The sequence below is a fragment of the Juglans microcarpa x Juglans regia genome, chromosome 3S, assembly GCF_004785595.1.
Source record: "Juglans microcarpa x Juglans regia isolate MS1-56 chromosome 3S, Jm3101_v1.0, whole genome shotgun sequence".
Lineage (NCBI taxonomy): Eukaryota > Viridiplantae > Streptophyta > Magnoliopsida > Fagales > Juglandaceae > Juglans > Juglans microcarpa x Juglans regia.
The window spans coordinates 25,447,959-25,470,911 of NC_054599.1; the positions used below are offsets into that span (position 1 = coordinate 25,447,959).

The 22,953-nt window shown below is 35.0% G+C and overlaps 4 protein-coding genes across 10 annotated transcripts; 1 reads left to right on the top strand and 3 right to left on the bottom strand.

Moving 5' to 3' along the window:
• Positions 1-2,226: 2,226 nt before the first annotated feature.
• On the bottom strand, positions 2,227-9,076 carry LOC121257672 (uncharacterized protein At1g10890-like). 6 transcript variants are annotated; one of them, XM_041158810.1, is made up of 5 exons: positions 8,597-9,076; positions 7,791-7,989; positions 5,980-6,192; positions 3,135-3,354; positions 2,227-2,636 (listed from the first exon to the last, which is right to left on the bottom strand). In XM_041158810.1, the coding sequence occupies exons 2-5, from the start codon at positions 7,925-7,927 to the stop codon at positions 2,370-2,372; spliced, it is 837 nt and encodes a 278-aa protein (XP_041014744.1). In that variant the 5' UTR covers positions 7,928-7,989; positions 8,597-9,076; the 3' UTR covers positions 2,227-2,369. The 6 variants fall into 6 exon arrangements, with proteins under 6 accessions (XP_041014744.1, XP_041014743.1, XP_041014747.1 ...); XM_041158809.1 differs by having other exon boundaries at positions 8,915-9,067; XM_041158813.1 differs by lacking the exon at positions 8,597-9,076 and adding an exon at positions 6,332-6,434 and having other exon boundaries at positions 7,791-7,926.
• Positions 9,077-13,126: 4,050 nt separating this feature from the next.
• Positions 13,127-13,830, bottom strand: LOC121257673. The gene has a single exon (XM_041158816.1). It carries the CDS (start codon positions 13,789-13,791, stop codon positions 13,264-13,266), a length of 528 nt encoding a protein of 175 aa, XP_041014750.1. The 5' UTR covers positions 13,792-13,830; the 3' UTR covers positions 13,127-13,263.
• Positions 13,831-15,611: 1,781 nt separating this feature from the next.
• Positions 15,612-19,329, top strand: LOC121257674 (transmembrane emp24 domain-containing protein p24delta3-like). Its single transcript, XM_041158817.1, has 4 exons — positions 15,612-16,008; positions 17,784-17,996; positions 18,890-18,966; positions 19,066-19,329. Exons 1-4 carry the CDS (start codon positions 15,802-15,804, stop codon positions 19,208-19,210), a joined length of 642 nt encoding a protein of 213 aa, XP_041014751.1. The 5' UTR covers positions 15,612-15,801; the 3' UTR covers positions 19,211-19,329.
• A 586-nt stretch (positions 19,330-19,915) lies between these two features.
• LOC121257675 (F-box protein At1g10780-like) lies at positions 19,916-22,545 on the bottom strand. Of its 2 annotated transcripts, none has more exons than XM_041158819.1 (4): positions 22,320-22,545; positions 20,798-21,542; positions 20,390-20,670; positions 19,916-20,299 (listed from the first exon to the last, which is right to left on the bottom strand). In XM_041158819.1, the coding sequence occupies exons 2-4, from the start codon at positions 21,537-21,539 to the stop codon at positions 20,063-20,065; spliced, it is 1,260 nt and encodes a 419-aa protein (XP_041014753.1). In that variant the 5' UTR covers positions 21,540-21,542; positions 22,320-22,545; the 3' UTR covers positions 19,916-20,062. The 2 variants fall into 2 exon arrangements, with proteins under 2 accessions (XP_041014753.1, XP_041014752.1); XM_041158818.1 differs by having other exon boundaries at positions 22,285-22,544.
• Between the last annotated feature and the right edge of the window lie 408 nt (positions 22,546-22,953).

A 22,953-nucleotide genomic window follows, 5' to 3' on the forward strand; every position in this document is an offset into this window, starting at 1 on the left:
AAGAGCACGTCCGTGGCCAAGGTGTTGGTAACAGTGGAACAGTGTAGTTGGTGAAGCAACCCAGAAGGGCCCCACAAAGCAGGCCAATTATGCGTTAATGATGAAAGGTGTGGGACACGGAGACTGGCGGGTTCCCCGGGACGGCGAAAGCGTCTTCTCACTCTGTCCGCCTGCAGGTTGTCATGAGTTGACTGAAGAAGTCAAGTGTTTTTGACAGTGTGTCACAGGTCGGTGACTCACTCAGGTAAGGTGAGGGTTTGCTTTGCTTTGGTATTATCTTCTTCTATTTAAATTTGTTACTACAGTTTGGATTTAAATTATTATTTTTTTAAATCTTAATATACCAACAGATCTTGTGAATCTGATTTTTGATTTATATCCGTATTAGTTTGGTGTCTTCTTTCAAAAATATAAATATTTGTTCAAAATGGAGACCCAATAGATTTTGTATCTTATATGTATTTTCTATTTAGATCTCGTATGGATATATAAATATTTTTTTTAAAATAAAGAAAAAGAAAAGAAAATGATGGTATCCCAATTTTATTGATAACCTTAACTTTTGACGGAGGAAAACCATAGTTACAGCAAGATACCTGGAGATACATTATCATCAACTAAAACCAAACCCAAGCATAAAAATACTAATTCATCCAATTACATAACAAAAACACCAAAGACTCCAACCCTTGACAAAAACAAATAAATCCTGCAAACAAAAAACACATGCAAATAAGAATTAGAGAAATAAGTAAACCAGAAAAAGAACATACCTGGAAATTTTTTTCAAAGTCTGTAGATAGAGAAGACTAATTCTATCCAAGTGGAGAAGACCTCTTAAACTACTAGGCAGCAAATGATCTTCAAACCAATCCATGTTAGAACCACTAGCTCCCCTCTTGGCAAGAATGTCAACCACAACATTGCATTTACGGAAAATATGTCTCATTTTGTACTCCATGCAATTCAAATAAACTTGTAATTCATCCCAAAAGTTGTCTAAGTACCATATATTGCATTCACCCTTGATGATCTAGTTAACTAGAATTTGAGAATCATACTCTATCTCAACCCGAGAAAAACCCAACTGATAGCATCTGCGAATACCTTCCAACAAACTTCTTGTTTTAGCAGAATTATTAGAGCTTGGGCTCAAATCCATAGAATAAGCTGCAATTAACCTGCCACACTCATCATGAATGACCTCCCAGCTCCTGACGGTCCTGAATTACCAGATACAGAAACACTCTCAACTCAACTCATCTCATATCATCATTACAACTTTTTTAAATTCTCATAGAAAATATAATAAACAATTCAATTTTTTCAGATCCCAAAACAATAATAATATTAAAAAATAATATTCTAAAAATATTTTAGTCAACTCATCTGAAACTATCTCATCTCACTATCCAATTGAACCCTTATTTATAATCAACTCACTACATATAGCGGCTATTGTTTACCATCTATTTTTTTTTTTCTTTCCATCTTCATTTCTTTTTATTCTCTCTTATTTTTACTTCAGTTCCTAATTTATCAAAATATATGGGGATATGAAATTTTATTGACAGTTAGAGGAAATATTTGAAATGAATAGAAAATTTTAATATTATTTAAATAATATAGAGACAAAATAGCTAAGTTAATATATGGTAGTATGTAAAAATCATTAGGTAAAGAAAATGTGAGTTTTGGAGATATATTATAAATAAATAAAATACCAATTCATTGGGAGTTATCTTAGTGCCATTTTTATAGAAAACACCCCCTCATTGGCATTCTTGGATATTATTATTTCTTCAATGAAGCTGAATTTATCCACCAAGAAAATAAAGACATTGATCTACACAAATATTGAAACGCATCCCTTCATGATTTTTTTTTTCTTTATTATAACAAAAATGCATGGAACTATATATATAGTCTCGGACCTGAGCAACAGAAACTTGATCGAGAGAGAAACAGGCTCACCCTACTCACAGGCCTGTTTTGGAATAGACTGGAGCCCAACTCGACCAAAAAAAGGCCCAAGAAGTCAGAGCCTGGACGTGCATGTGAGAGGCCTGAAGAGAGATGAGAATTCTATTAATACAGTCCCGCAGGCAGGAGAAAGGGGAATGATCAAGGGGACGGGGTTGTGGAACCGAAGGCTGTAAACCCTACTGACAAACCGCATACTCGAGCACCCAAAAAACAGAGCGAGACAATTCTCAACAAAGTAAATGAAAAGAAACCTGGAAAAATACATTAATCACACGAAAGACTTCATTAAAAAGCACGAATATATCACGAATTACAAATGTGAACATGGAATTTAAGTCCAGCACATATGCTTGGAAACCCATTAATATACCAATTCCTAGTGTTCACTTTGAGCCAAGCGCAAACGACACTTTCGGGCGGGATTTGTTCTTGCCCAGCAATTTCACCTGGTTTAACCGTTCTTCGTCTTCTTGCAGTTTCTTTCTCCGCATAGCCTCTTCTTTTTGTCTTTGCATCTCTTCTAACTCCTGGTACCGCTCCTCCTCTTGCTGCTGCTGCTCTAGAGCTTCCCTTCTCTGTGCTTCTTCTACCCTCCTCTGGTTCTCCTCCAACATCCTTTCCAGCTCTTCTGTCTCTTTTCGAGCCTTTTCCTGTCAACCAAATAAATCAAGTGGCATTGTCAATTTGGTAGAACAAGAAAGAATATTATATTAGTCAATTCAATTGAAGGGAAGGGAAAGGGGGGGGGGGGGGGGGAGGGATTGGGTCGTAGAAACTATGCCGAAACTATGCATCGGTTAAACTAAACCTGAGCTTTTTTCTACAAGCAAAGCCAACAAAAAATGTTTTTCAAGAAAGAGCAAGGTTCACTAGTACAATGGCAGAAAACAAGAGGCCAATACCCATATTTTCTTTCAAGTTTTTGAAAATCCCAAATGTCATGCTACTGGATTTCAAGACTGATATTTCTTCTTATTATATATAACAGAACATTGTACCATATCTGACACATGGCTCTGCTTCAGTCGGCCTTTTTTTTAAAACAAAAAAAAAAAAAACATTGAAAAGGATTGCCAATGCTAGTAATAGTGCACCTTTTCTACCAGCGGGGAGAGGGAAGAAAAGGGTGCATGATTTAAAGAAGATACCTCTCTTTGTCCAGCCTCAATGACAGCAGCTTCCTTTTCTTTCTCAAGTTGAGCTGCTACTTCATTGCAAACTTTCTTCCGCCCCTCCTCCAACCGCCTCTGTATTTCCAGTTTAATTTCCAGAGAGTTTACGCTCTCTTCCACTTTCCTCTGAATTGCTTCTTCCACTCTTTTTTTAGTCTCTTCTTCTATTAGTTTCAACTCTGCTTCCTGCTGTCGCCTGAGAATAAAGCGAAGTTAGGAGGAAATGACCACTCACGCTAGGGGGAATGCCTCACTTAATGATTCCAAACGCTGCACTTACGATTCCAAATGTTTTTAAATCAAGACAACTATAAAACTAAAAGATCAATTATGACATATCTGCTTCTTTCCTTTTTTTTCTCCTCCTCTCTACTTAGTACTTAGCTATAACATATGGCAGACTAACCTTCATGACAGCAAAGGCACTAAATATATGCTTATGCTTTTAAGGCATACCTCTAACCGAATCCTGATCCAAACAAATGAGTTTCAAAACTGGTGAACAGTAGATAAACGAAGCACCCAATTTGATCATCAAATATAACAAGTTGAACTATAGCAGTATCTTCCTTCAGAAAAGCCTGTGGAGAAGAAAGTCAAGTAATCCGCTGCAGCTTTAAAACTAATCACTGACAAGATTCAATTCTTGCATTGAGCATTTTTTCTAAGATAAATATTTATAATTTTTAAATCATATTTATCTAAGGGTTTGTAATAATTTAGTGCCAAAAGCACCAAAGAATGTCACAAGCTAAAAATATGGCTATTCAGAAAGCAATCAAGGAACAAGAATTAGAGCTCAACACAGCGTGTCAAGGCTGCAATACAAGCAATTTGGTTTGGTTAAGTCCAACTGAAGTGCAGTTGTTGGGGGACCGGTAATCTACCTAAAGGTAAACCCAAATAGCTAAGAAAATGACCCTAACTTGCTAAACCCGTATGCGAGTTTTAGCTGAGAAAAGTCAAGTTTGCAGCTTAGGCCCAATAATACAATAATTAGTTAAATGAGATACAAATCTCCTCTGTCAATCAAATCTCACAACATGATGTAAACCAGACTTAGAACCAGTTGTAATGAGTACTATGGGAAAAAATAGAACAAGTAATCAAGATTATGTTTTGACCAGATGATGAGGGGGCAATTTGAATAGTTAAAACATGAGAAGTTTCTCAAGTTCACAGATCCAAGAGATACAAGGAAGAAAGCATGTCTCAATCTCTTAGGTATGTGTCCACCGAAAACCTATCTCAACAAATTAAAACCTCAAACTAGCATGAAGAAAGAAGAAATTGCAGAAGGGCAACCGCAACCATAACTGAAGGAAAGTGTTAATGTCATGCTCTAGAAAGACATTTTTCAATTTATACAAGTTACATTAAAAGGTATGCTTTTTTTTTTTTTGGCATATCCTAAAATGCAGCATCTACCCAAAAGCAATGTGTTCCAAAAGCTCAGTACTTATGCACGGGCCCTTTTTTTTTTATATAAGCACTTATGCACAGGCCCTTAATACCCTTACCATGCATCGGTACATACTCAAGAAATTTCAGATTAAGTTCATGTCCCTAACAGATTACCAAAGTACCATTTCATTTCGGTCACACACAAGTATGAAATAACTGAACCTTTTAATCATTTGGGATATGATGACATAATACAATTCTAGATTCAATTTTTTAGTAAAAAAGAAAAATTATTAAAGGTAGATTTATGCTTGTAGCAAACTAGATGCGAGAAATACTGACAGCACTCCCAAATATTAGATGTTGGTACAAAACTTATTCATCAAACGAAAATGAGCTTTTGTTTTTGGCAATTGAACAAGGCAACTATCATCCGGCTGGGTGGAACATTTTAGTATCACAAAATTTATACCCCAAATAGGAGCATACATCACACTTCATTCATGTATCTCCCAAGATCATATAGAGTAATTTCCAGAGAGTTCACAAATCTAAGAAGTGCTCCAAGAAACAATATTGAACAACTTCGCTTCACTAAAATCCCCTCAATCAGATTGTGAACTCTTTTTATCCATAATTGTTTGATAAGTGTAATCTGAGTGAGAATTAGCAGGTTATAGTGATTATGGCCAGGTAGCTTTGCTGGATTTTCCTATGATTGGCAAAGCAAACAGTATGAACGTAATTGTTTTACTAGCTGCTATTTAGAAAAGTTCTGGTGGCCTTTGCCTTTTGTGTCGATTATTCCAATACTGCTGATATTGGCTAAACATTCAATACTACAATTGCACAACGAAACTGTGTCTCAACTCTACATGAATACTAAGAAACACACTACTCAATTTGAACCATTTTTTTTTTATAGGTAATCAAGAATTTTATTCATAAGAAAAGGAGGCATAACCCAGGTACACAAGAAGTATACATGACAAGTACCTAACTAGGGTTTACAACCAAAAGTAGAAAATCATAATTTGAACCACTTTTGACATGTGAGAATAGATGGATGCGGGTCTACAACTAAGATTTTTCCGTGTTCTTTTTAAAATGCGGTGAAAATACTTCACAGGATATTACATTCCTGAAGTTTATAAGAAGCAAAAATGATAAAAATGATCATCTTTAACCTGTGGGGAACCAGAGTCCAGACTGTGCATAATGATGAAATTTTCATTTTTCAACATTATAATCAGACAGACACCATATGGGACCGTAAAACACCAGACAGGGATTTCCCACCCATAATCCAAATTACCATAATATATGGGTAGCAATAAGACAAGCACTGAGTACACAAAGTAGGGGAAGAAAAGAAACATAATTGATTCAAAAATCGTATGAGATTTATTTGATATACCTTTTCTTCTCTTCTTCTAATCTCAATTTTTCACTTGCATTTTTCCGCTCTACGGAACCAAGACTTGAACTTGAAGATTTATGAATAGGAGACAAGGAGGAACTTCTACTCCTTTGCCTCTTAGAATGTCTTGGAGTTGGTGAACGACTTTTATGACGTCTAGAACGTGAATGATTTCTGCGGTGTTTTGGGGAAATAGAACGACTTTTTCTTCTGTATAACAACATTAAATATATTGAGGAACTAACAAAAACAAACAAACAAGGAATTTGAATACCTTTAGACATATAAAAATAAGTATGAAGTCAGTCCAACATTAAGTACAGTAAATACAGAAGCACGTACAAGTTACCTCATACACTGTTAGAATAACCTCTGTGAGCAGCATCTTTCATCACATGAAGAAGGAAATGTCACAATCGAGCAACAAAAGGACAACCAATTGCACCCATCACCTGCTCACTTCCCAAACAGTGGGAAGAAAGTTCTTTTCTTTTAATTTTATCATGAAGAGCATGCATTTTATTCAATCCTCAAACCACTCTTAATATTTTGCCCCAATTATTTATTTAACATCTTTTGTAGGATTTGTTTTTTGATAAGTAACTTCTTTTGTAGGATTTTCACACACAAGGTAACTTCCCCAAAGGTTATACCCTCGACAAGTGCTTACAAACCGAGCAACATAATAACAAATCGTTTAGCCATAATCGAGCATCATGCTTCAAAAATAGCATGACCATCATCGATATATGTGTACAGATCATGAAGGTGCTTATGAAGCTCATGAAAACAGAATATTCTCCAAACAGCAAGAAGTTATGAAATAACAAGATAGACAATATCAATATCCATATGCTTCTACTACCACATGTAAAGAAAAACAAAAGAAGGAATTACAGCATAAAAATCTAATTTAAATAAGAGTTGTATCTAGGCGGGCAAAACTAGAAAATAATCATGTTCCATCAGTAGCCCAAATAAAGTCACAGACTCAAATTTTTTAATCTTTTTGTCACAAATTTTGATAGATTTCCACATTCTCTGACAGAAACAATCAGATTCCAACATTTCTATTAGTTCAAACAAAGTTGAAACAAGCAGAGGGAATGCTTATTTTTTTTTTTTTTTATGAGAAGTGCTACTACCACAAAGAGATCCCACAAAAGTAAACCAACATACCGACATGACTTCATATGATACCTTAGTTCTACTTTACAAAAAAAATAGTTTTACAATCCAACATATCACATCAAGTCACATCAATTTGTAGAATTACTTTTGTTGGATCTCTTTGTGGCTAAAGCATTTCTATTTTTTTTATATACATTTCCATATTTCTCTCACCAAGCGACCCTGAACAACACAAATTCATTGCATTCACATTCATATTATAGCACCTCTGTCTAAAGTATTATAGCCCAACTAGCAATTCAACTCTTCTTTCTGGAGTCAGTCACATTTTACTAATTAAAAAATTCAACTCTTCTCTATTTTCCCTATTTGTGAATGTACAAGCACCTCAAATTACGCATGCATGAAATCAAACCACCATTTTTAAGTTCTTTCTGATAAAAAAAAATTCAAAAAATCAAGGATTTTCCTTTCTATCCAAACGAAAGAGGCTTCATATTATAGAGATAAAGAAACACTCAAAATTCAACATGGAAGGAAACAATGTGTACCGATCAACTCGAACACATTTTGTAAATCCAAAGTGTATTGACGATAAGACTCCCCAAACTTCTTACAAAGTTCTTGCAAACAATCTAAAAATCACTACAAGAAAGTGGGACTATGAGCGGGATCACCTGCTATAAGAATAGGATGAATATGGAGACCGGCTTCTATCTCTTCGACTTCTCCTGCTATACCTCTGTGTTGCATAAGATGGTGAATACCTTCGCTTATACGAAGGAGATCTCGACCGTGACAGATCTCGAGGCATCTCCTATGACCTCAGCTTTAGGCTAATGATATCAAGATGGAACACCAGAAAAAATGATTTTCCTACAGAAACATAATAGGTCATACAAAATTCAATCAACAAAGTTTTGATTCAAAACACTGAACTCTTAGATATCTGAATACAATCTAATTTAAGTTAACAAAAAAAAAAGAAAGATAGAAAAATCAGTTGATAAACATGATTATGGATCACCCTGAAGATTTTCCAATCTCGCAAGTCACCAATAACATCGAAAACTGGAAAAAATCTTTTCCCAATAAAAAAAAAAATTATATTAAATCAGTCAGCATAGGTCTTATTCACCGCTAAAAATAGACAAAATAAAGATAATAAGTCGGCATAGATATGAAACACTGCAAAAAGGTAAAATCAGTAAAGGTATTTTTCACATAAGTAACACGATAAAGCTAATCAAAATCTTTCAAACTTCGATTTTCCAATTATCCACTAATTTAGTGGAACGATGGCAATACAGCAGCTTGATGATGTACCCATTACTAACTTCGACCATGGTTGTTGAAGAAATAGCACAAACAACAATAACTTGACATTTTCGTCTTTCATTCAAATCAACCAGTTGAGCAGCAATAACGTCAACAACGTGTTTCACTTCGGGGAAAAAATAATCACAGAAATTGGCAATCGTACCTTCTTTACCCCTTTTTCCTTTCCTTTCAAGGGATTAAAAATGAATATTCCGTTCGGAAGCTAAGAAAATGGAGCAGGCCTATAATCGTCCCAAACAGGAGCAGTTTTCATTAAGTTTCATATGAATAATGCTTTCGGCAGAGCTGAGAGTAAATAATCGTTTTGTTTGAAACCCTAGACAACCAAAAGTGTATTGCTCGCAATTCCAGTCCCTCAATTCTCGCGGGAACCAAACGGGGGGCCATACAAAATCAGAGAAAACTTAAAGCTTCCGGGATCGAAAAGGAAAAACCCTAGGCACCAGATTTACGGATTTACCTGACGAACCAATCTGAAAGATCTTGAAGTTTGGAAATCTTGCTTCGGTACCTAGATAAACCCTAACAGACAGCGTGTCATACAGATTTTCTTTAGAGAATAAATACATGGACTCCTAGTCCCTGTTCAAGCTCGGTTGCGTTGTCCCTTTTTTTTATTTTTTATTTTATTTTTAAAGGGAGATCTACGTAGTCTCGTTTGATTACGTAAGATGATTTGTAAAAAATTAAATCTGTTTATATATTAAAAATAATAATAATTATAATAGTGAATATGCAAATATCACTTAATTGTTTTTTAAAATAAAATAAATATGATATAGATATAAAAAAATTAATTTTTAATAATAAATTTTATTTTTTTTAAAACGACTATACGATATTTATATATAAAATTTTATACTAGAAAATTCTGGACGTTATATTTTTCCCAGTGCTTTTTGAAAACCAGTTGGTCCTTTAAAATTTACATTGTTCGATTTATTTAATACACAAAATCTGTACTGTCGCCGGCGGTTGGTTTTGGGACAACTGGTCCATCTCATCTTTATCCAAACAGTTTGGACCAAACTGGGCCATTAAAAGTAAATTTTTTATTTATATTTTAAATTTATTTAATTCTTTCAAAAGATTACATAAAATTAAAATTTGTATAAATTATTTATAAGTTTCGAAAAAACCAATAATGATGCCACTTCAGCTGAGACCAGCTCGAAGGTAAATCAGATAGCGCCACCTCCCTCTTTTGGTTAAAGAAATTATCAATTAAAATTATATTCAGACAATTAAAATTAGTACCTGGTTCTTAACTTAAAGATTTATTTATAAATTATATATTCTTTTAAGTTTTAACTCCAACTACGTCATTTATTAGAAAATTTTAAAAACTAAATAATAAAATAATAATCTCAATAGTTTTTTATTGGAATTGTCGGTATTTAGGAACAGCGTCCCGACTAATTTCGAGAATACACAAACTTTCGATAAGGAGTTTTCTACAAGTACACTTCAGATAACTCAATAAGAAAATCCATTAGTTCGATAGTTCTTAAAGATTATTTACACTCAAAGAGATTTGAATATTAGAAGTTAAACCTGGGGAGCATACACCTAAACCTGAAAATTTTACCACTTAAGTCAATCCCAATGAGTTAAATAATAATATTAATAATTTTGCTCTCAATTTATGAAATGAAATGAGCTTGAATGTGAAGATATAATTTATCTAGGAGTTCCAACTCCATTTGCTATTAAGAAATAATAATACCTATGAAATAATCTTGCTTTGGAACTATTTTCTCCTCATACCTTAAGATTTTATTTTATTTGTATAGTTTATTGGATGATAAAATACTTTAATATTAATTATATTAAAAAACAAAAGATGATCTTTCATTGTAATTGTGCATGCAAAGGTTGAGATCTCTCCCCTCCACTCGTGACTGTCGAGCAGTTGCAAGGGAGAGACTGGGGATGACGGAAGTAAAAAACAGAGATAAGTAATGCTACACAACAATCTCTATGCCGCACCCCCTCAGTTTTTTTTTTTTGCCAGGACCTCATCCACATCTATCTCTCCTCGAAATACGATCTACACTCTCTGAATTTCTCTCCTCTCTCTCTCACCGAACCATCTCTCTCACAACCCTCTATCTCCAAGTTTTGGCTTCATTTTCACTTTTTTTTTTTTTTCAGAGAGAATTTGGGGCCGGTTTGAGTGTTTTTAGATTTAATTCATGAACTCGGTTTGCCACATTAGGTGTGTGGTGTAGAATATATGAATTGGCTAATGAGAATATTTTTTTTATAAATTTTATGCAAGTCTTTTTTAAAGATAAATGATATTTACAGTTATAAGATGCGCAAACGTTGTACATTATTTTTTTAAAAAAAAGTAAATATGGATACAATCATGAGTTGTGCAAGCGTCGTACATTCTTTTTAAAAAATAGTAAGATCCATCATTGACAAATTATTTTTTTCATGTGAATATTATATTTTCTTATTTTTTTTTAAAGGAGTGTTATTGCAAATATAATTGATCTTTATAAAATAACAAATAAAAGACTTGCTGTAATAAAAAGTATATATTTTTCTTTTCATAAACACTACTTGTAAAGAATTTTATTGGCCCATAAAAGCGGGAGTTAGTTACTAGTGTATCTCTATCGAGTAATTCTACATATAATTGTAAAATGCGTAAACGTTACATAATTATTTTGAAAAAAAGTGAGGTCCGTTATTAAAAAATTAATTTTTTTATTTTTCACGTAGGTCCTATATTTTACGATTGTAAATATCTTTTCTCATAGTTCGAGGACAAATGCGTATTCCCGGATCCATGAATGGAAAGGGCCTGGTCTGAGTTGGACCCATGAAAGAGAGATGGGCCATGGCCACCGCATCTGGCTAGGGTTGGGTATGCATTTTATTTTTCTTTTGCCTTCTTAAAATATGTTGGTACGTCTTAAAAATTTATTTATATTTTTATAAATCCGATGCATGTCTTTTAATGTTAATAATTAAATTAAAAACATATCAAATGTTATCGTGAATATGTTTGAATGACGACTACAACCAAAATTTATGCCTAAATTTTGACGGACGGTATCAACACCCAAGCTATTATCGTGGGCTATTTAAGCGTATTGTTAAACTTCGGCTACCCTGCAAATTGCATCAAAACTAATTAATGAATATGATTATATGGGGAGGAATTAAATTAATTGTATAACTTGTATAGAAACAATAAACAAACTTCAAATAATGTGACAACTTTTAAGAAAGTTTTCACTGTTAAGAGTATAATAACACTGATCGAATGAAAATTGTCAGAGGAATAAGAAGATTTTGAAATAAGTATACTTAACTCCACAGTCCTCCCCGTCTATCAGAAAAATTTGTTGATAAAGCATATACATGGATGCAAAAAGAAGGTGGAGAGGACATCCCAACCAGTTAGTGCCACATGGGTCTGGACCTTTGCTTATGACTGAAGTTTGCCCCATTACCGAAAAGCCCAATCAATACCGTGAGGGCCTAGCCCACTGCCAATACTGACTGGATAATCACGCGAAAAAAGATAAAAATAGTTATCATTTAAATTCACTAAGGGATTAATCTTTATATCCAAATTTAAATTTGAATAATGAATAACTATTATCGTCAAAAGAACGAGGACGGTTCATAAAGCTTTATATAAGGAGAGAACTCAGGTATGTGAAAATGATCTGATTCTTGATAATTACATTATTACTTTCAGTGACTGACTTATAAATCGGAGGCGTTCTATTGAACTTCCAAGCCGTCTACTCTTTGGTTACAGGTGACTATGAGGTGGTGGCGGTGAAACATGTCCAAAACAGAAGGCGTAGATGAACTGTAATTATCACTATTCATTTATCATAAGTTATACTTAGATGCAAATACATTTTTCCCCCTGCTTAAGACATGGATAGCCGAATTATTGTCACACCATAGCCAGATTCCAAGAAGAGAGGAGGGAAAGATAAGCCCAAGATGCAAGAATATATTCCTTTCTTTTTTATATGTCAGTACTAGACAGTAGTGTCTTGGAATATCACTGTTGTAATGTAAAAGATAAGAATCTGATGGATAATAGCTGTTTTCAAATTGCAGTTCTCAGTCAAATTTCGAGCATTATAATTGTTGAATTACTCTATCAAAAGGGTTACTATTCAGTGAGACTTTTTTTGGGCATAGTTTCTGAAAATGGAGACTGCATCTGCATGTGTTGCTTTTCATTGTTTTCCTCCGGATAGATGGGTCCTTAGGGTGTTAAGCATCTCACAATTTCTATGAAATTTGAATCATATAAGTTTGTGCCCTTTTTCACAAATCATGTTCATTTCTTCTACTTCATATTATTGACTTGGTTCATAAATTGTAACGCCCGAGAACTCAAACTATGTAACCTATACTTTAAAACGACTAATCAATAATATAATTAAAATTCTGTTAAAATCTTATAAAAAATAAAAAGTAATCTTATAAAAAATAATAACTTCTCGTTCTTAAATAAGGTGAGATCTCATATACCAACTATCCTTATCATTATCATTATCCTTGTCATATATGGGAAATCACACTAATGATAATGGCGAAACTTATATAATCTGTTTGGCAGAAATTTCGAAACTTGCATTCAACATGGTATCATTTTTTAAGTTGCCTTAATTGTCGGTATCCCAAATTTTCAGAATCTCATGGCATTAGTTTTTCCCATGACACTAAATATTATAGCTCGAAACAGAACAAGGAAATAGAAAGAGAAATATCCCATTTTGATCTTATCTTTATGGTGATGTTGAAGGCAATTTTTTTCCCTTTTTAAGAAGGATGAACCTTTTTGGATGAAAGTCCCTTCCAAGCTGATTTCATGGAAGCAGTTGCAGAATTCAGTGCGGCCTCCATATACCTTTTGGAAGCAACAGTTGCAGCCTTTTCCATCAAGTTCCCCATCTTTCTCGCATTCTCGCCAGTTTCCACCAAGCTTTTCATCTCAGCCTTTGACCTGCTTTCGAGTTCCGCTTCGAAGCGTCTAAACTCGTCCATGGCGCTCTCCAAAACCGAGTCAAGGTAGTCCTCGGCTTGTTGCAACTCGGTCTCGGCCTCTTCAACTTCCTTCTGCTGTTCTTGCTCCATGGCTACCCATGACTTGTATGCTTCAATCTCGAAGAGCTTCATGAGGTCTTCAATGTTGGATGGATCAAAGCTCTTGTCTTGCAAGGCTAGATCTGAGAGGAGGGTGAATTGGTAGAGGAGAGCTTCCATCTTTCTTGTGGGTTGTGAATTGTGCAGATCAGATCTAGCATCAGTGATGAAAAAGCTGGGTGGTAGGCGAATCATATAAAGCATGGGTATTTTTGGTCCTTGAAAAAGCACGCCAGCCACACTAAAAAACTTTTAGAAAAATAAATAAATCACCTGAGAAATACTAAGCTTGATATTAAATTAAAAAAATAATATTTGTAATCATAAAATCGTATATTATTTTTAAAAAATATAATATTTATATAAAAAAATTAATTTTTTAATAATAAATTTTCTTTTATTTTATTTTTAAATTCACAGTACTTATATAATTCATAATTATATTTAGAATTATTCGTTAAATTGTATTAGGCGTCGTTGGAATTCTCGGCTCTCCTTTATTTCGGTGGAAAAACGAAAAAGGAATAAACATTTTATCCGACTCGTTTTGGGGGCATGAGGATGCCTCCGGGGATAAAAGATGTGGAGGACAGCTTTTTTCCCTACGTTATCATCTCAATCAATTTGGGGTCCATTGTCAACTGTTGTTCTTTTGAAATTTGAAGAGAGAGAGAGATAGAAACCTTTTGGGAGAGCACCGGAGAGGTGATACCATCTTTCCTCTTCAAAAATAAGTAGTGGGCACCCACAATTTGAACTCACATACAAAATTTACTTTTCCACAATAAGCTTTATAAAACTTGTACAATGTTGGATTATATATAACGTTAATAAAAATGATAAATAATTCATATATAAGGATATAATGTTTTTAATCTTAACAAGTTTTTTTTTTTCCTTGTTTTTTAGCAAAAGGGGAAGAGGGAGCTACCAGGGTAGCAACCCTCCCTGGATGTGACTATAGGAGCTCATCCCTACTGTATAATGTTCGATTTGAGTTATATCTACTACTCTAAGGGTGAGTCTGTTACCACTAGGGCTGTACAAAAAATTGAGAAACTAACCTAGACTGACTCAGACCGGTCGCTGGAGTTCAGAACCAGCTGAAACCTATAGAGAACCGGTCAGCGTGCAGCAGCAAATAGAGAAAACCGATATTACAAACCAACGTTGAACTGGCCGACTAAAGAAATTATTATTTTTATATATTCTGTACTCAAAAGTCAAAATGACGCCGTTCCACGCATCGGTTTCGACATGTGTTTCTCCTCCCTGTTGACCAGTTTCGGCAGGTTTTCTCCCTAAAAAATTAAGCATCAATTAGCGTCGATTTTTCTCAAAAACTGAACCAAAGGGGTCGGTTTTCACCCCTAGTTATCACAGCACCCTCAAAATATCCAACTGGTCCAAAAGCCAATTCACTTAACCCAAAGGTCAGGTTTTACTATCACAAATGATTTCAACTTACGCCCTGACTCAAATCCCTGACCTTGAGCCATGGAATACCAGCTCGTATCAACTGGGCTACCACCTTGGTAGTTCTTAATGAGTTGATTATGAAGAGTTAAGATCTACGCCTTTGTTGTTTTGACTTTTTATCATATATATAAAGCGAGAAGAGAAGAGCTACAATAATAAATATATTTCATAAATTAATGTACATTCTTGTAATAGATTAAATCTATTTTATAATAAAAATAATTTTAAAATCTGACATATTATATAAAATCACGTCAATTTATAAATTTATTTTGATAAAATCAGTTTGTGATTAAAGCCTATATTGCTTTAACAAATACATTTTGATTACTTTAAGTTATTTTCAAAATTTATCTGTCGATATTGTACACCATTATTTATTTATTTATTTTAAAAAACACAAATGATTATTTATTTATTTATTTATCTCAATAGCCATAATTAAATTGTCGTGTAAAATATTAAAAATTTTAATAACTTAAAAGAACAATATATTATTTTGGATAGTACCAATCGAGGGGAAGTGCAATGCAACCCAAGAGTCGTTCAGTTCTTCCTCCTCAGCCCAAACTTACCTGATCAAAAAAGATTCAAGCCCAAAAATTTGAAATACAGGAAATATATTTCTTCAAGAAAACACTGCGAGCGACCCGAGACAAACGAAATTCTGAAATTTCCATACGTCAGAGTGAATTTTTGGAAAAGGGAAGCATTTTAGAAAGAGAGTTTGCCAAGATGCGCGGGGAGGTGGTGTTGTCGTTGTTAGTCCTATGTTTCCTCGCAAGCGACGTCGTACGGAAGGGCCAGGCGATTTGGCTGACCGTACCGACCGCCACTACCAAGTGCGTTTCCGAGGAAATCCAGAACAATGTCGTCGTTTTGGGCGACTACGTTGTCATCTCCGACGATCCCTCCCATCCCATCCCCACCATCTCCGCCAAGGTCTGATTTCACTCCTGCCTTCATTTTTCCTCGGTTCAATCATGATCGAGTACGGATCAATTAGGGTTACGGTTAGTACGTTTCGTGCATGTCATTCCTTCGTTTGGCTGCTAAGAAAAGTGAGGAAAACAATTTTAGAATCTCCAAAGTCTGATCTCTAATAGTTATTTTGATCCTAAGAAAGTTTTTAATTTTGTGTATGTAAATTTAACGGAAACATACTGGAGTCGTGACTCTCATATTTTGTTTAATTTTCCGCTAATTTTTCAGCGTCAGCTAGACCCTAGTTGTAGTTTGTTTAATTATCGTTTCAAACTTCTTTGCCACTAGTTGATAACTCATTGTGTAAGCGAGGAGAATACATCATAAGTTAATGTACATCAGCATGTAATTTAGGCATGTCGAATTTTTCTTCATTGAGATGTTTCATTTCGTGAGCGATCACGTCTCCGGAGTGGTCACCTAAATTGTCTTCTGCATCTCTTATTTAACTCTTTAGGACTTATTCATCAAAGAATAGGATTATTCATCAAAGAATAGGACTTGCATATGATAAATTAGATCAATGTTATGCTATTACCTGCGATTTTTAGCATTCCATGATGGCTTTCCATAAACTGATAGCGCAAGATTCACAATCATGGAAACTCTCTCTCTCTTTTTAATTGGGTAATCAGTTTCCAGTGTCATATACTGTTTATAACACGACTTAATACAGGTTGAATGGCATGACATCAAATGCAAAATTTATTTAGTATAGGTTGATGATTAGTTACATTTTCGATTAAGTTCACAATCGAAGTTTGTTTTCGAGGATTGCCAAAGGACAATTAATGACTCGAGGTTATCTTTTTTAAAACCTCATTCATATTTTTTTTTTGTGGGGAGGGGGGGGGGGGGGGTCGTTGATTTTAATTTATACTTTCGGTTGCAAACTCTAGTTAGGTACTTCTCATGTATACATCCTATGTACTTAGGCTATACCTTCTTTTCTTATGAATAAAACTTCTTGATTACCTATAAAAAAAAACCCATATATAGCTTATTGTGTCTAAAGGTAAAACTCATATAGACATAACTTGTCCGAGAATCATTTTCAAGTGTCTCTCTTGGTTGCTCTTATGCCAAGGTCAGTATCTGTCCACCTCCCTTCTAAAACTAGAAGAATGTGACATTTGGTTATCGTGGTCAGAAAACTTAAACGTTAGGATACATGCAAGAGTTGGGATTCTGTCGACTCTTTTCCAACTTACAACCCAAGGCATGTTGGAATTCAGTTAATTCTATTGCCACTTGAGCCTGCATGCCTGGTGATCTGAGATTAGAATAGGTGATCTGAGATTGGAATGGCCCTAGGAGGATGTTAAACACCTTTAAATTTAATTTGCAAGCGGCAGAATAGGCAGATTGCTCAATAAGACAACCTGCCCCCCCTTTGGGGGACTTATGATACAAAAGGCTCTCTGAGACAGATTATGTCTCTGGGAACTTTCTGATTGTTTATATTCTTGTTGATACTGTTCCTCGGCGAAAGATGAGTGAAATATTCTTTGGCAAAAGGGGCATCACCACTAAAATAATCTGGGAATTAGCCAGCATTATTACATGGAGTTTTGAGGAGGGATTTATTGATCAAACTTTAGTTGTATCTGAGCTATAAATTTCTCTCGTATAGGATTCTCTTTTTTAATCTAGACATAAAAGGCATTGCAACTAATTATTGTTCTTATTTACATCAATTGGTTGCAAATTGAATATATTTAATGGCACCTTAGGTGACATCTCCATATGGAAATAATCTTCATCATAAGGAGAATGCGACACATGGACAGTTTGCTTTCACAACTCATGAGGCTGGCAACTATCTGGTGTGTTTTTGGGTAGATGGTTCTAAACCAGGAGGTGGAGATGTTAGTGTAAACCTCGACTGGAGAACTGGAATTGCGGCAAAAGATTGGGAATCAGTTGCAAAAAAGGAGAAGATTGAGGTGAGCACTTTCTTGGTAGTTTCTTTCAGGTTCTCATTTTACTTAACAAAAAAAAAAAAAAAAAAAAGTTTCTTTAAGGTTCTCTTTGCTGACCTCAAATAATGAATTAAGTGCTTTTTTATATAAAGGTTATTGTAACTCTGTGTCTGAAACCGTAGTCATAATTGAAAGTGCCTTAAAAGCTGCAGAAGATAGTTGATTGCTTGTGAGTTTGAATGCAACCTTTTTTGTACATAGTTTTAATGGTAGTTGCTGAGGGCTGAAGCTAATGGAAATAAATTGGAGATTGATGTATAAGCTTATAAAATCTCTACTTTCAACTTGTATTCAAAAGTCTCAACAAGTTAGAAAAAGAATGAGAGAATATATTATAATATTAATCTTTTCTTTTCAAACCACAATAATTTTTTGAGTAAAAGTAACTTTATTGAAGAGGATGAAATAGGGCACAAGTACATAGAGAGTGAACAAAAGAAAACACCTAATTACAGACCCAATGCTTTAACATTACTTTGTATGTTTTGGGAACTTCTGAAATGTGCTAAAGATTGTCCTATATGAGATTGGAATGTGTAACTTCTTATCTGATATATGGACAAGATGGGAATGTAGCAATAACAATTACAATGAGTGAATGGGAAAAAAAAAATTTGGGCCTATGGAGGGGGTTGATATTTGCATAGGTTTGAGGTTCAACTCTTTTCCGATCAAGAAAGAAAAAATAAAGAAATAGTGATAAGGAGAGAGGTTGTAGCATTTAGTATGAAAAGAAGGATATAAACTTGGAAGAGGATATCAGAATCCAAAAAGTTTCTCGTACTTTCCTGCTTAGAATGTTCTTTTTCACTTGTCTTGATTCCTGATTTTTATCTCCCTGCATTGCCCATTTGTAGGGTGTTGAGCTTGAGCTGAGGAAACTCGAAGGAGCAGTGGAGGCAATTCATGAAAATTTACTCTATCTCAAGGGCAGGTAATTTTTACATTCATAGTTGGGATGCCTTGAAATTTTAAGCGAGTCAAAAGTTATTCTAATGTGCATATCTCTTCTTTTCCGGGATCTACTTCATAGAGAGGCGGAGATGAGGACTGTGAGTGAAAAAACAAATGCCAGGGTGGCGTGGTTTAGTACCATGTCGTTGGGTGTCTGCATTGCAGTTTCGGCTCTGCAGTTATGGCACTTGAAGCGGTTCTTTCATAAGAAGAAGCTCATCTAGATTTTGCTAATTTAATTCTGTTTCTGGATGAAAGGAGAGATTCAATAACTTTCCCCCCTTTTTTTTTATCAACATTTTCACTTATAAATTGCAGTAGGAAAATTTTGATATCATCACTACTTACTAGTCTCCAGCCGTCCAGCTTTTGATATCCATGAGTGTTGTATCCTTCATCCCCTAATTTGTTAACAAAGCCCTCAAACTCCATGAAGAGCTCACAGCTAATATCTACTCAATTTAGGTCCTGTTTGAATACACAAAACTATCTCATCTTATTTCATCTCATCATTATAACTTTCTTAAACACCTACACAAAATATAATAAATAATTTAATTTTTTTAAATCTTAAAATAAAAATTATATTCTAACAATATTTTATTCAAATTTTAACAAAATATTTCATTTTATCTTTAACTGCATAACTTAAAATAGCAGTGACTGTTCTTGCTGATTGCCAATTTGGAACACTGTGCAATGGCATTAGCAGTGTTCACTTAAATCTTAGAACTCATGAGGGGAGCATTATGGTTCGTTTTATGAACTTGCTGAACATGCCCATGAAAATGAATTTGGGGAAAGAAAGCATATTAATATAAAGAATCCAGCGTTTGGTGAATGCATTGCCCAGAATTAAGCCAAAAGCTGGTGTGCTCTTCTGATTCAGAAGATGAGAAACAGCAAAGCCATAACCCAAAAACAGGAAGTTAAGAAAACAACCGACGCTATGAATTAAATCGTTAAAGAATGATCAAAGTTCTAATTAGATCAGAAGTCAAGAAGTAATCAGAGAGCAAGTTCTTGTCATCTGAGTTAAAATGCATAAATTCGAGAGGAATTGACCCCAACAAACTTTATTCAATTCGAACTATCTTGCGGTTCATGTATGTAAACCTGCAGATCTCATCAAAGAAATCATCTGCACTGCTATGACTGCTCTTCATCTGCAGAATTTTTAGTACCAGCGTCTTCAAATTCTTCCCATACTTCAGCAAGGATTCAAGAGTGCTCATTTTCTGCTCAGCATTTAGTGGCGATCGCACTGTGATCACCACCTCCTCCAGACATGGAATTACAAATCCTGATTCCACCTGTAAAATGTAAATACCAATTAAATTATGAAGTCCTGAAACCTCAACCTGACCATAAAAATAACAGCTATTTTGGTATTATCAACTCACATATTTCAGGCTGTTCTTCTGGCAAAGAGCAGCAAACATGGCACCGTGGACATCGAACTTCTGCAGTTTGGGGTGACCGTTAAAAAATTCAACGAAGTCAATCTCTGGAAAGGGTTGAAGGGCCTCAAAATCCCCAGTGAATTCGACCTTCATGTAGAGATGCTTCACCTCGCTTGCCCATTTAAGCATATTGCCTATGGCATCCCAACACCACTGCACTCCCCTGATGGACAAGAACTCAAGAGCCTCAAGTTTCCCGAAGTCCACCATGTAGACTCTCCCTATAGGTATTTACCAGAACAAAAAAGTCAGTAGCAGTCCACCCAAATCACCAAGCTTTAATTCTGGGCTAAAATTGAAATGAAAAAACTGAGTAGTCCGTATTAGAGACGTCTGCAAAATAGTTACCCGCATTATTTGCAATTGAAAGATTCTTCAAGTGGTTTGTCTCACGAACCCTGATCCAACTACAACCTTGAACCTCAAGAACTTCAATTTTGGGGGATATGAGAGAAAGCGAGCAGTTACCCACGCCATAAAAATCCAGCTTACACTGCCGCAAATGTGGCAAGTCAATCGAAACCGACCTAACCCCTTCACAACCAAGCAGCAACAAGTTGGTCAGATTGGGACATGCATGAATTGCATCAGTTAATGCAGGATCCTCCATTCTTGCCCCAACAATTTCAAGGTTCCAAAGGTTTTGGAAGACATCCCACTTGGGAGAATGGGTCATTAACACTCCCCAAAGTTTTAGTGATTCCAAATTCTTTGCAGCACCAATGCAACTCAATTTTGAGGGGCTCTCATAACAGGTAGGATGTTCAATAAGGTTATCCATTCGAAGCTCAAGATGCCGGAGGGACGGACCTATGAGTGAAAGCCATGAAGCAAGGCCAGCACCTGAAAATGGGCAATACACGACAAGCTCCTCTAGTTGAACAATTGATGATATCATCTTCCACACAATGTTGTCAGGCTTGTCCGTGCCAGCATGATTGTCAAAAGAGTTCCGCGGGAAGTAGAGGCTACGAATATAAGGCATTGAGTCTTTCCACCGCTTAGATACAGAGTTGCAAGCTACCACATCCCTGGCATTGTTGATGTGCGATAAGATTTGTTGAACAATGGCATCCGGGAGAGAATCCATTCACTGAGAATTCAAATCAAACTGGTTAGTGTCAATTACCAAAATCGTTGAATAGAACGAGCTAATATAGACATGGCCACAAAGACGATGATTGAAATCAAATCCAAACTATACTTGGATTTGAGGGCAGTTTCTAATTGGGTTGTTTGTTCTGGGAATCCTGAGATACAACGAAAGGAAAACTAAAATCTAATATCTCGACTTGTCAATGTTGGGGACCAATGTAACTAAAATTTCACTTGACCGAGCCTTATATGCGCTACTTCAGATAGAAATTCAATCCTATCAAGGCCAGATTTTTTTAGACAATTAAGGCTCCAAGCCACATTTTCATTTCATTTCTTCTTCAAGATTCTAGGCGACAAAACGGATTTTCTTTGACAAAATGTAACAAACATGTTTCAAACTAATAGAATAAATCAAATGCTATACATATCTTATAAATATAATGAAAAAGGAAAACCAAAAAATTAGCCGAACTAAATTTGAGAAACTCCAATGAGAAAGATGAGCATTTTAGCAAAAACCCATAGGGGAAATTAGTTTTGCTTGAATACTTAAGACCCTTTCAGCCTGAACCCAGATGGAATACACAGTATGTAACCGAATTGAAATGTTACAAAGAAAGATGCACTAAATTTAAGAAGATGACACACACACACACACACACACACACACAAGCAAAAACGAAAAGTGAAACTCCGGTGCCAAAAGGTGAGGAAGAATATCGAAAAGAGGGACTTACAGTTGCAAAATTGAATGTTGGCTTGGAGGAATAACCTGGCTAGGCTGGAGAGAGAGAGAGAGAGTATTTAAAGATCTGAGCTTGAAGGAGCGCGTTTATGGAGGGTTTGGGGGTTTATTTCAAAATTTAAAAGAAGTGGGAAGAAGGCTCAGAGTGACTGACTCCTTATATGGCTGGCCGCAACCCTCCCATGTAAAAGGGGCGAACTGGCCAGCGGCCCGCTTCAATTTTCAAAACTTTTTGAACTTTCTGACCGTTCAAACAGATCCCCCCCTCCCTCACGCCCTAAAATATTTATATCGGTAAAAAGAAAATTATTATATGTATTCCCTTAATAGATGAGATGGATTAAAGAACTCATAAACGATAGTGAGATGAGAAGAGATAAGATGATTTTATAAGAGTTAAATAAAATATTATTAGAATATTATTTTTTAATTTTTTTTTAGAATTTGAAAAAGTTGAATTGTTTATTATATTTTGTGTGAGAATTTGATAAAGTTGTAATGATGAGATGAAATAAAACTATCTTTGTATCCAAATAAGGCCTAAGTATATCTTATATTTTTTTAGACACATCCAATTATTTTTTGTCTTCAAATTTTATGCTCCTATCTAGAAAAAATAACTTAATATTTATTTTTTAAAAAATGATTTGTATACGCTCTA

Coding starts and splice junctions, on each gene's coding strand:
- LOC121257672 (XM_041158810.1), bottom strand. CDS start 7,927: ATGCCTCGAGATCTGTCACGGTCGAGATCTCCTTCGTATAAGCGAAGG. Junction 3,355..5,979: donor TTAGAAGAAGAGAAGAAAAG/GTATATCAAATA, acceptor CTTTATTCTCAG/GCGACAGCAGGAAGCAGAGT. Junction 2,637..3,134: donor TTGAGGCTGGACAAAGAGAG/GTATCTTCTTTA, acceptor TTTGGTTGACAG/GAAAAGGCTCGAAAAGAGAC.
- LOC121257675 (XM_041158819.1), bottom strand. CDS start 21,539: ATGGATTCTCTCCCGGATGCCATTGTTCAACAAATCTTATCGCACATC. Junction 20,671..20,797: donor TTCAATTGCAAATAATGCGG/GTAACTATTTTG, acceptor AAATACCTATAG/GGAGAGTCTACATGGTGGAC. Junction 20,300..20,389: donor AGAAGAACAGCCTGAAATAT/GTGAGTTGATAA, acceptor TACATTTTACAG/GTGGAATCAGGATTTGTAAT.
- LOC121257674 (XM_041158817.1), top strand. CDS start 15,802: ATGCGCGGGGAGGTGGTGTTGTCGTTGTTAGTCCTATGTTTCCTCGCA. Junction 16,009..17,783: donor TCCCCACCATCTCCGCCAAG/GTCTGATTTCAC, acceptor ATGGCACCTTAG/GTGACATCTCCATATGGAAA. Junction 17,997..18,889: donor CAAAAAAGGAGAAGATTGAG/GTGAGCACTTTC, acceptor GCCCATTTGTAG/GGTGTTGAGCTTGAGCTGAG.
- LOC121257673 (XM_041158816.1), bottom strand. CDS start 13,791: ATGCTTTATATGATTCGCCTACCACCCAGCTTTTTCATCACTGATGCT.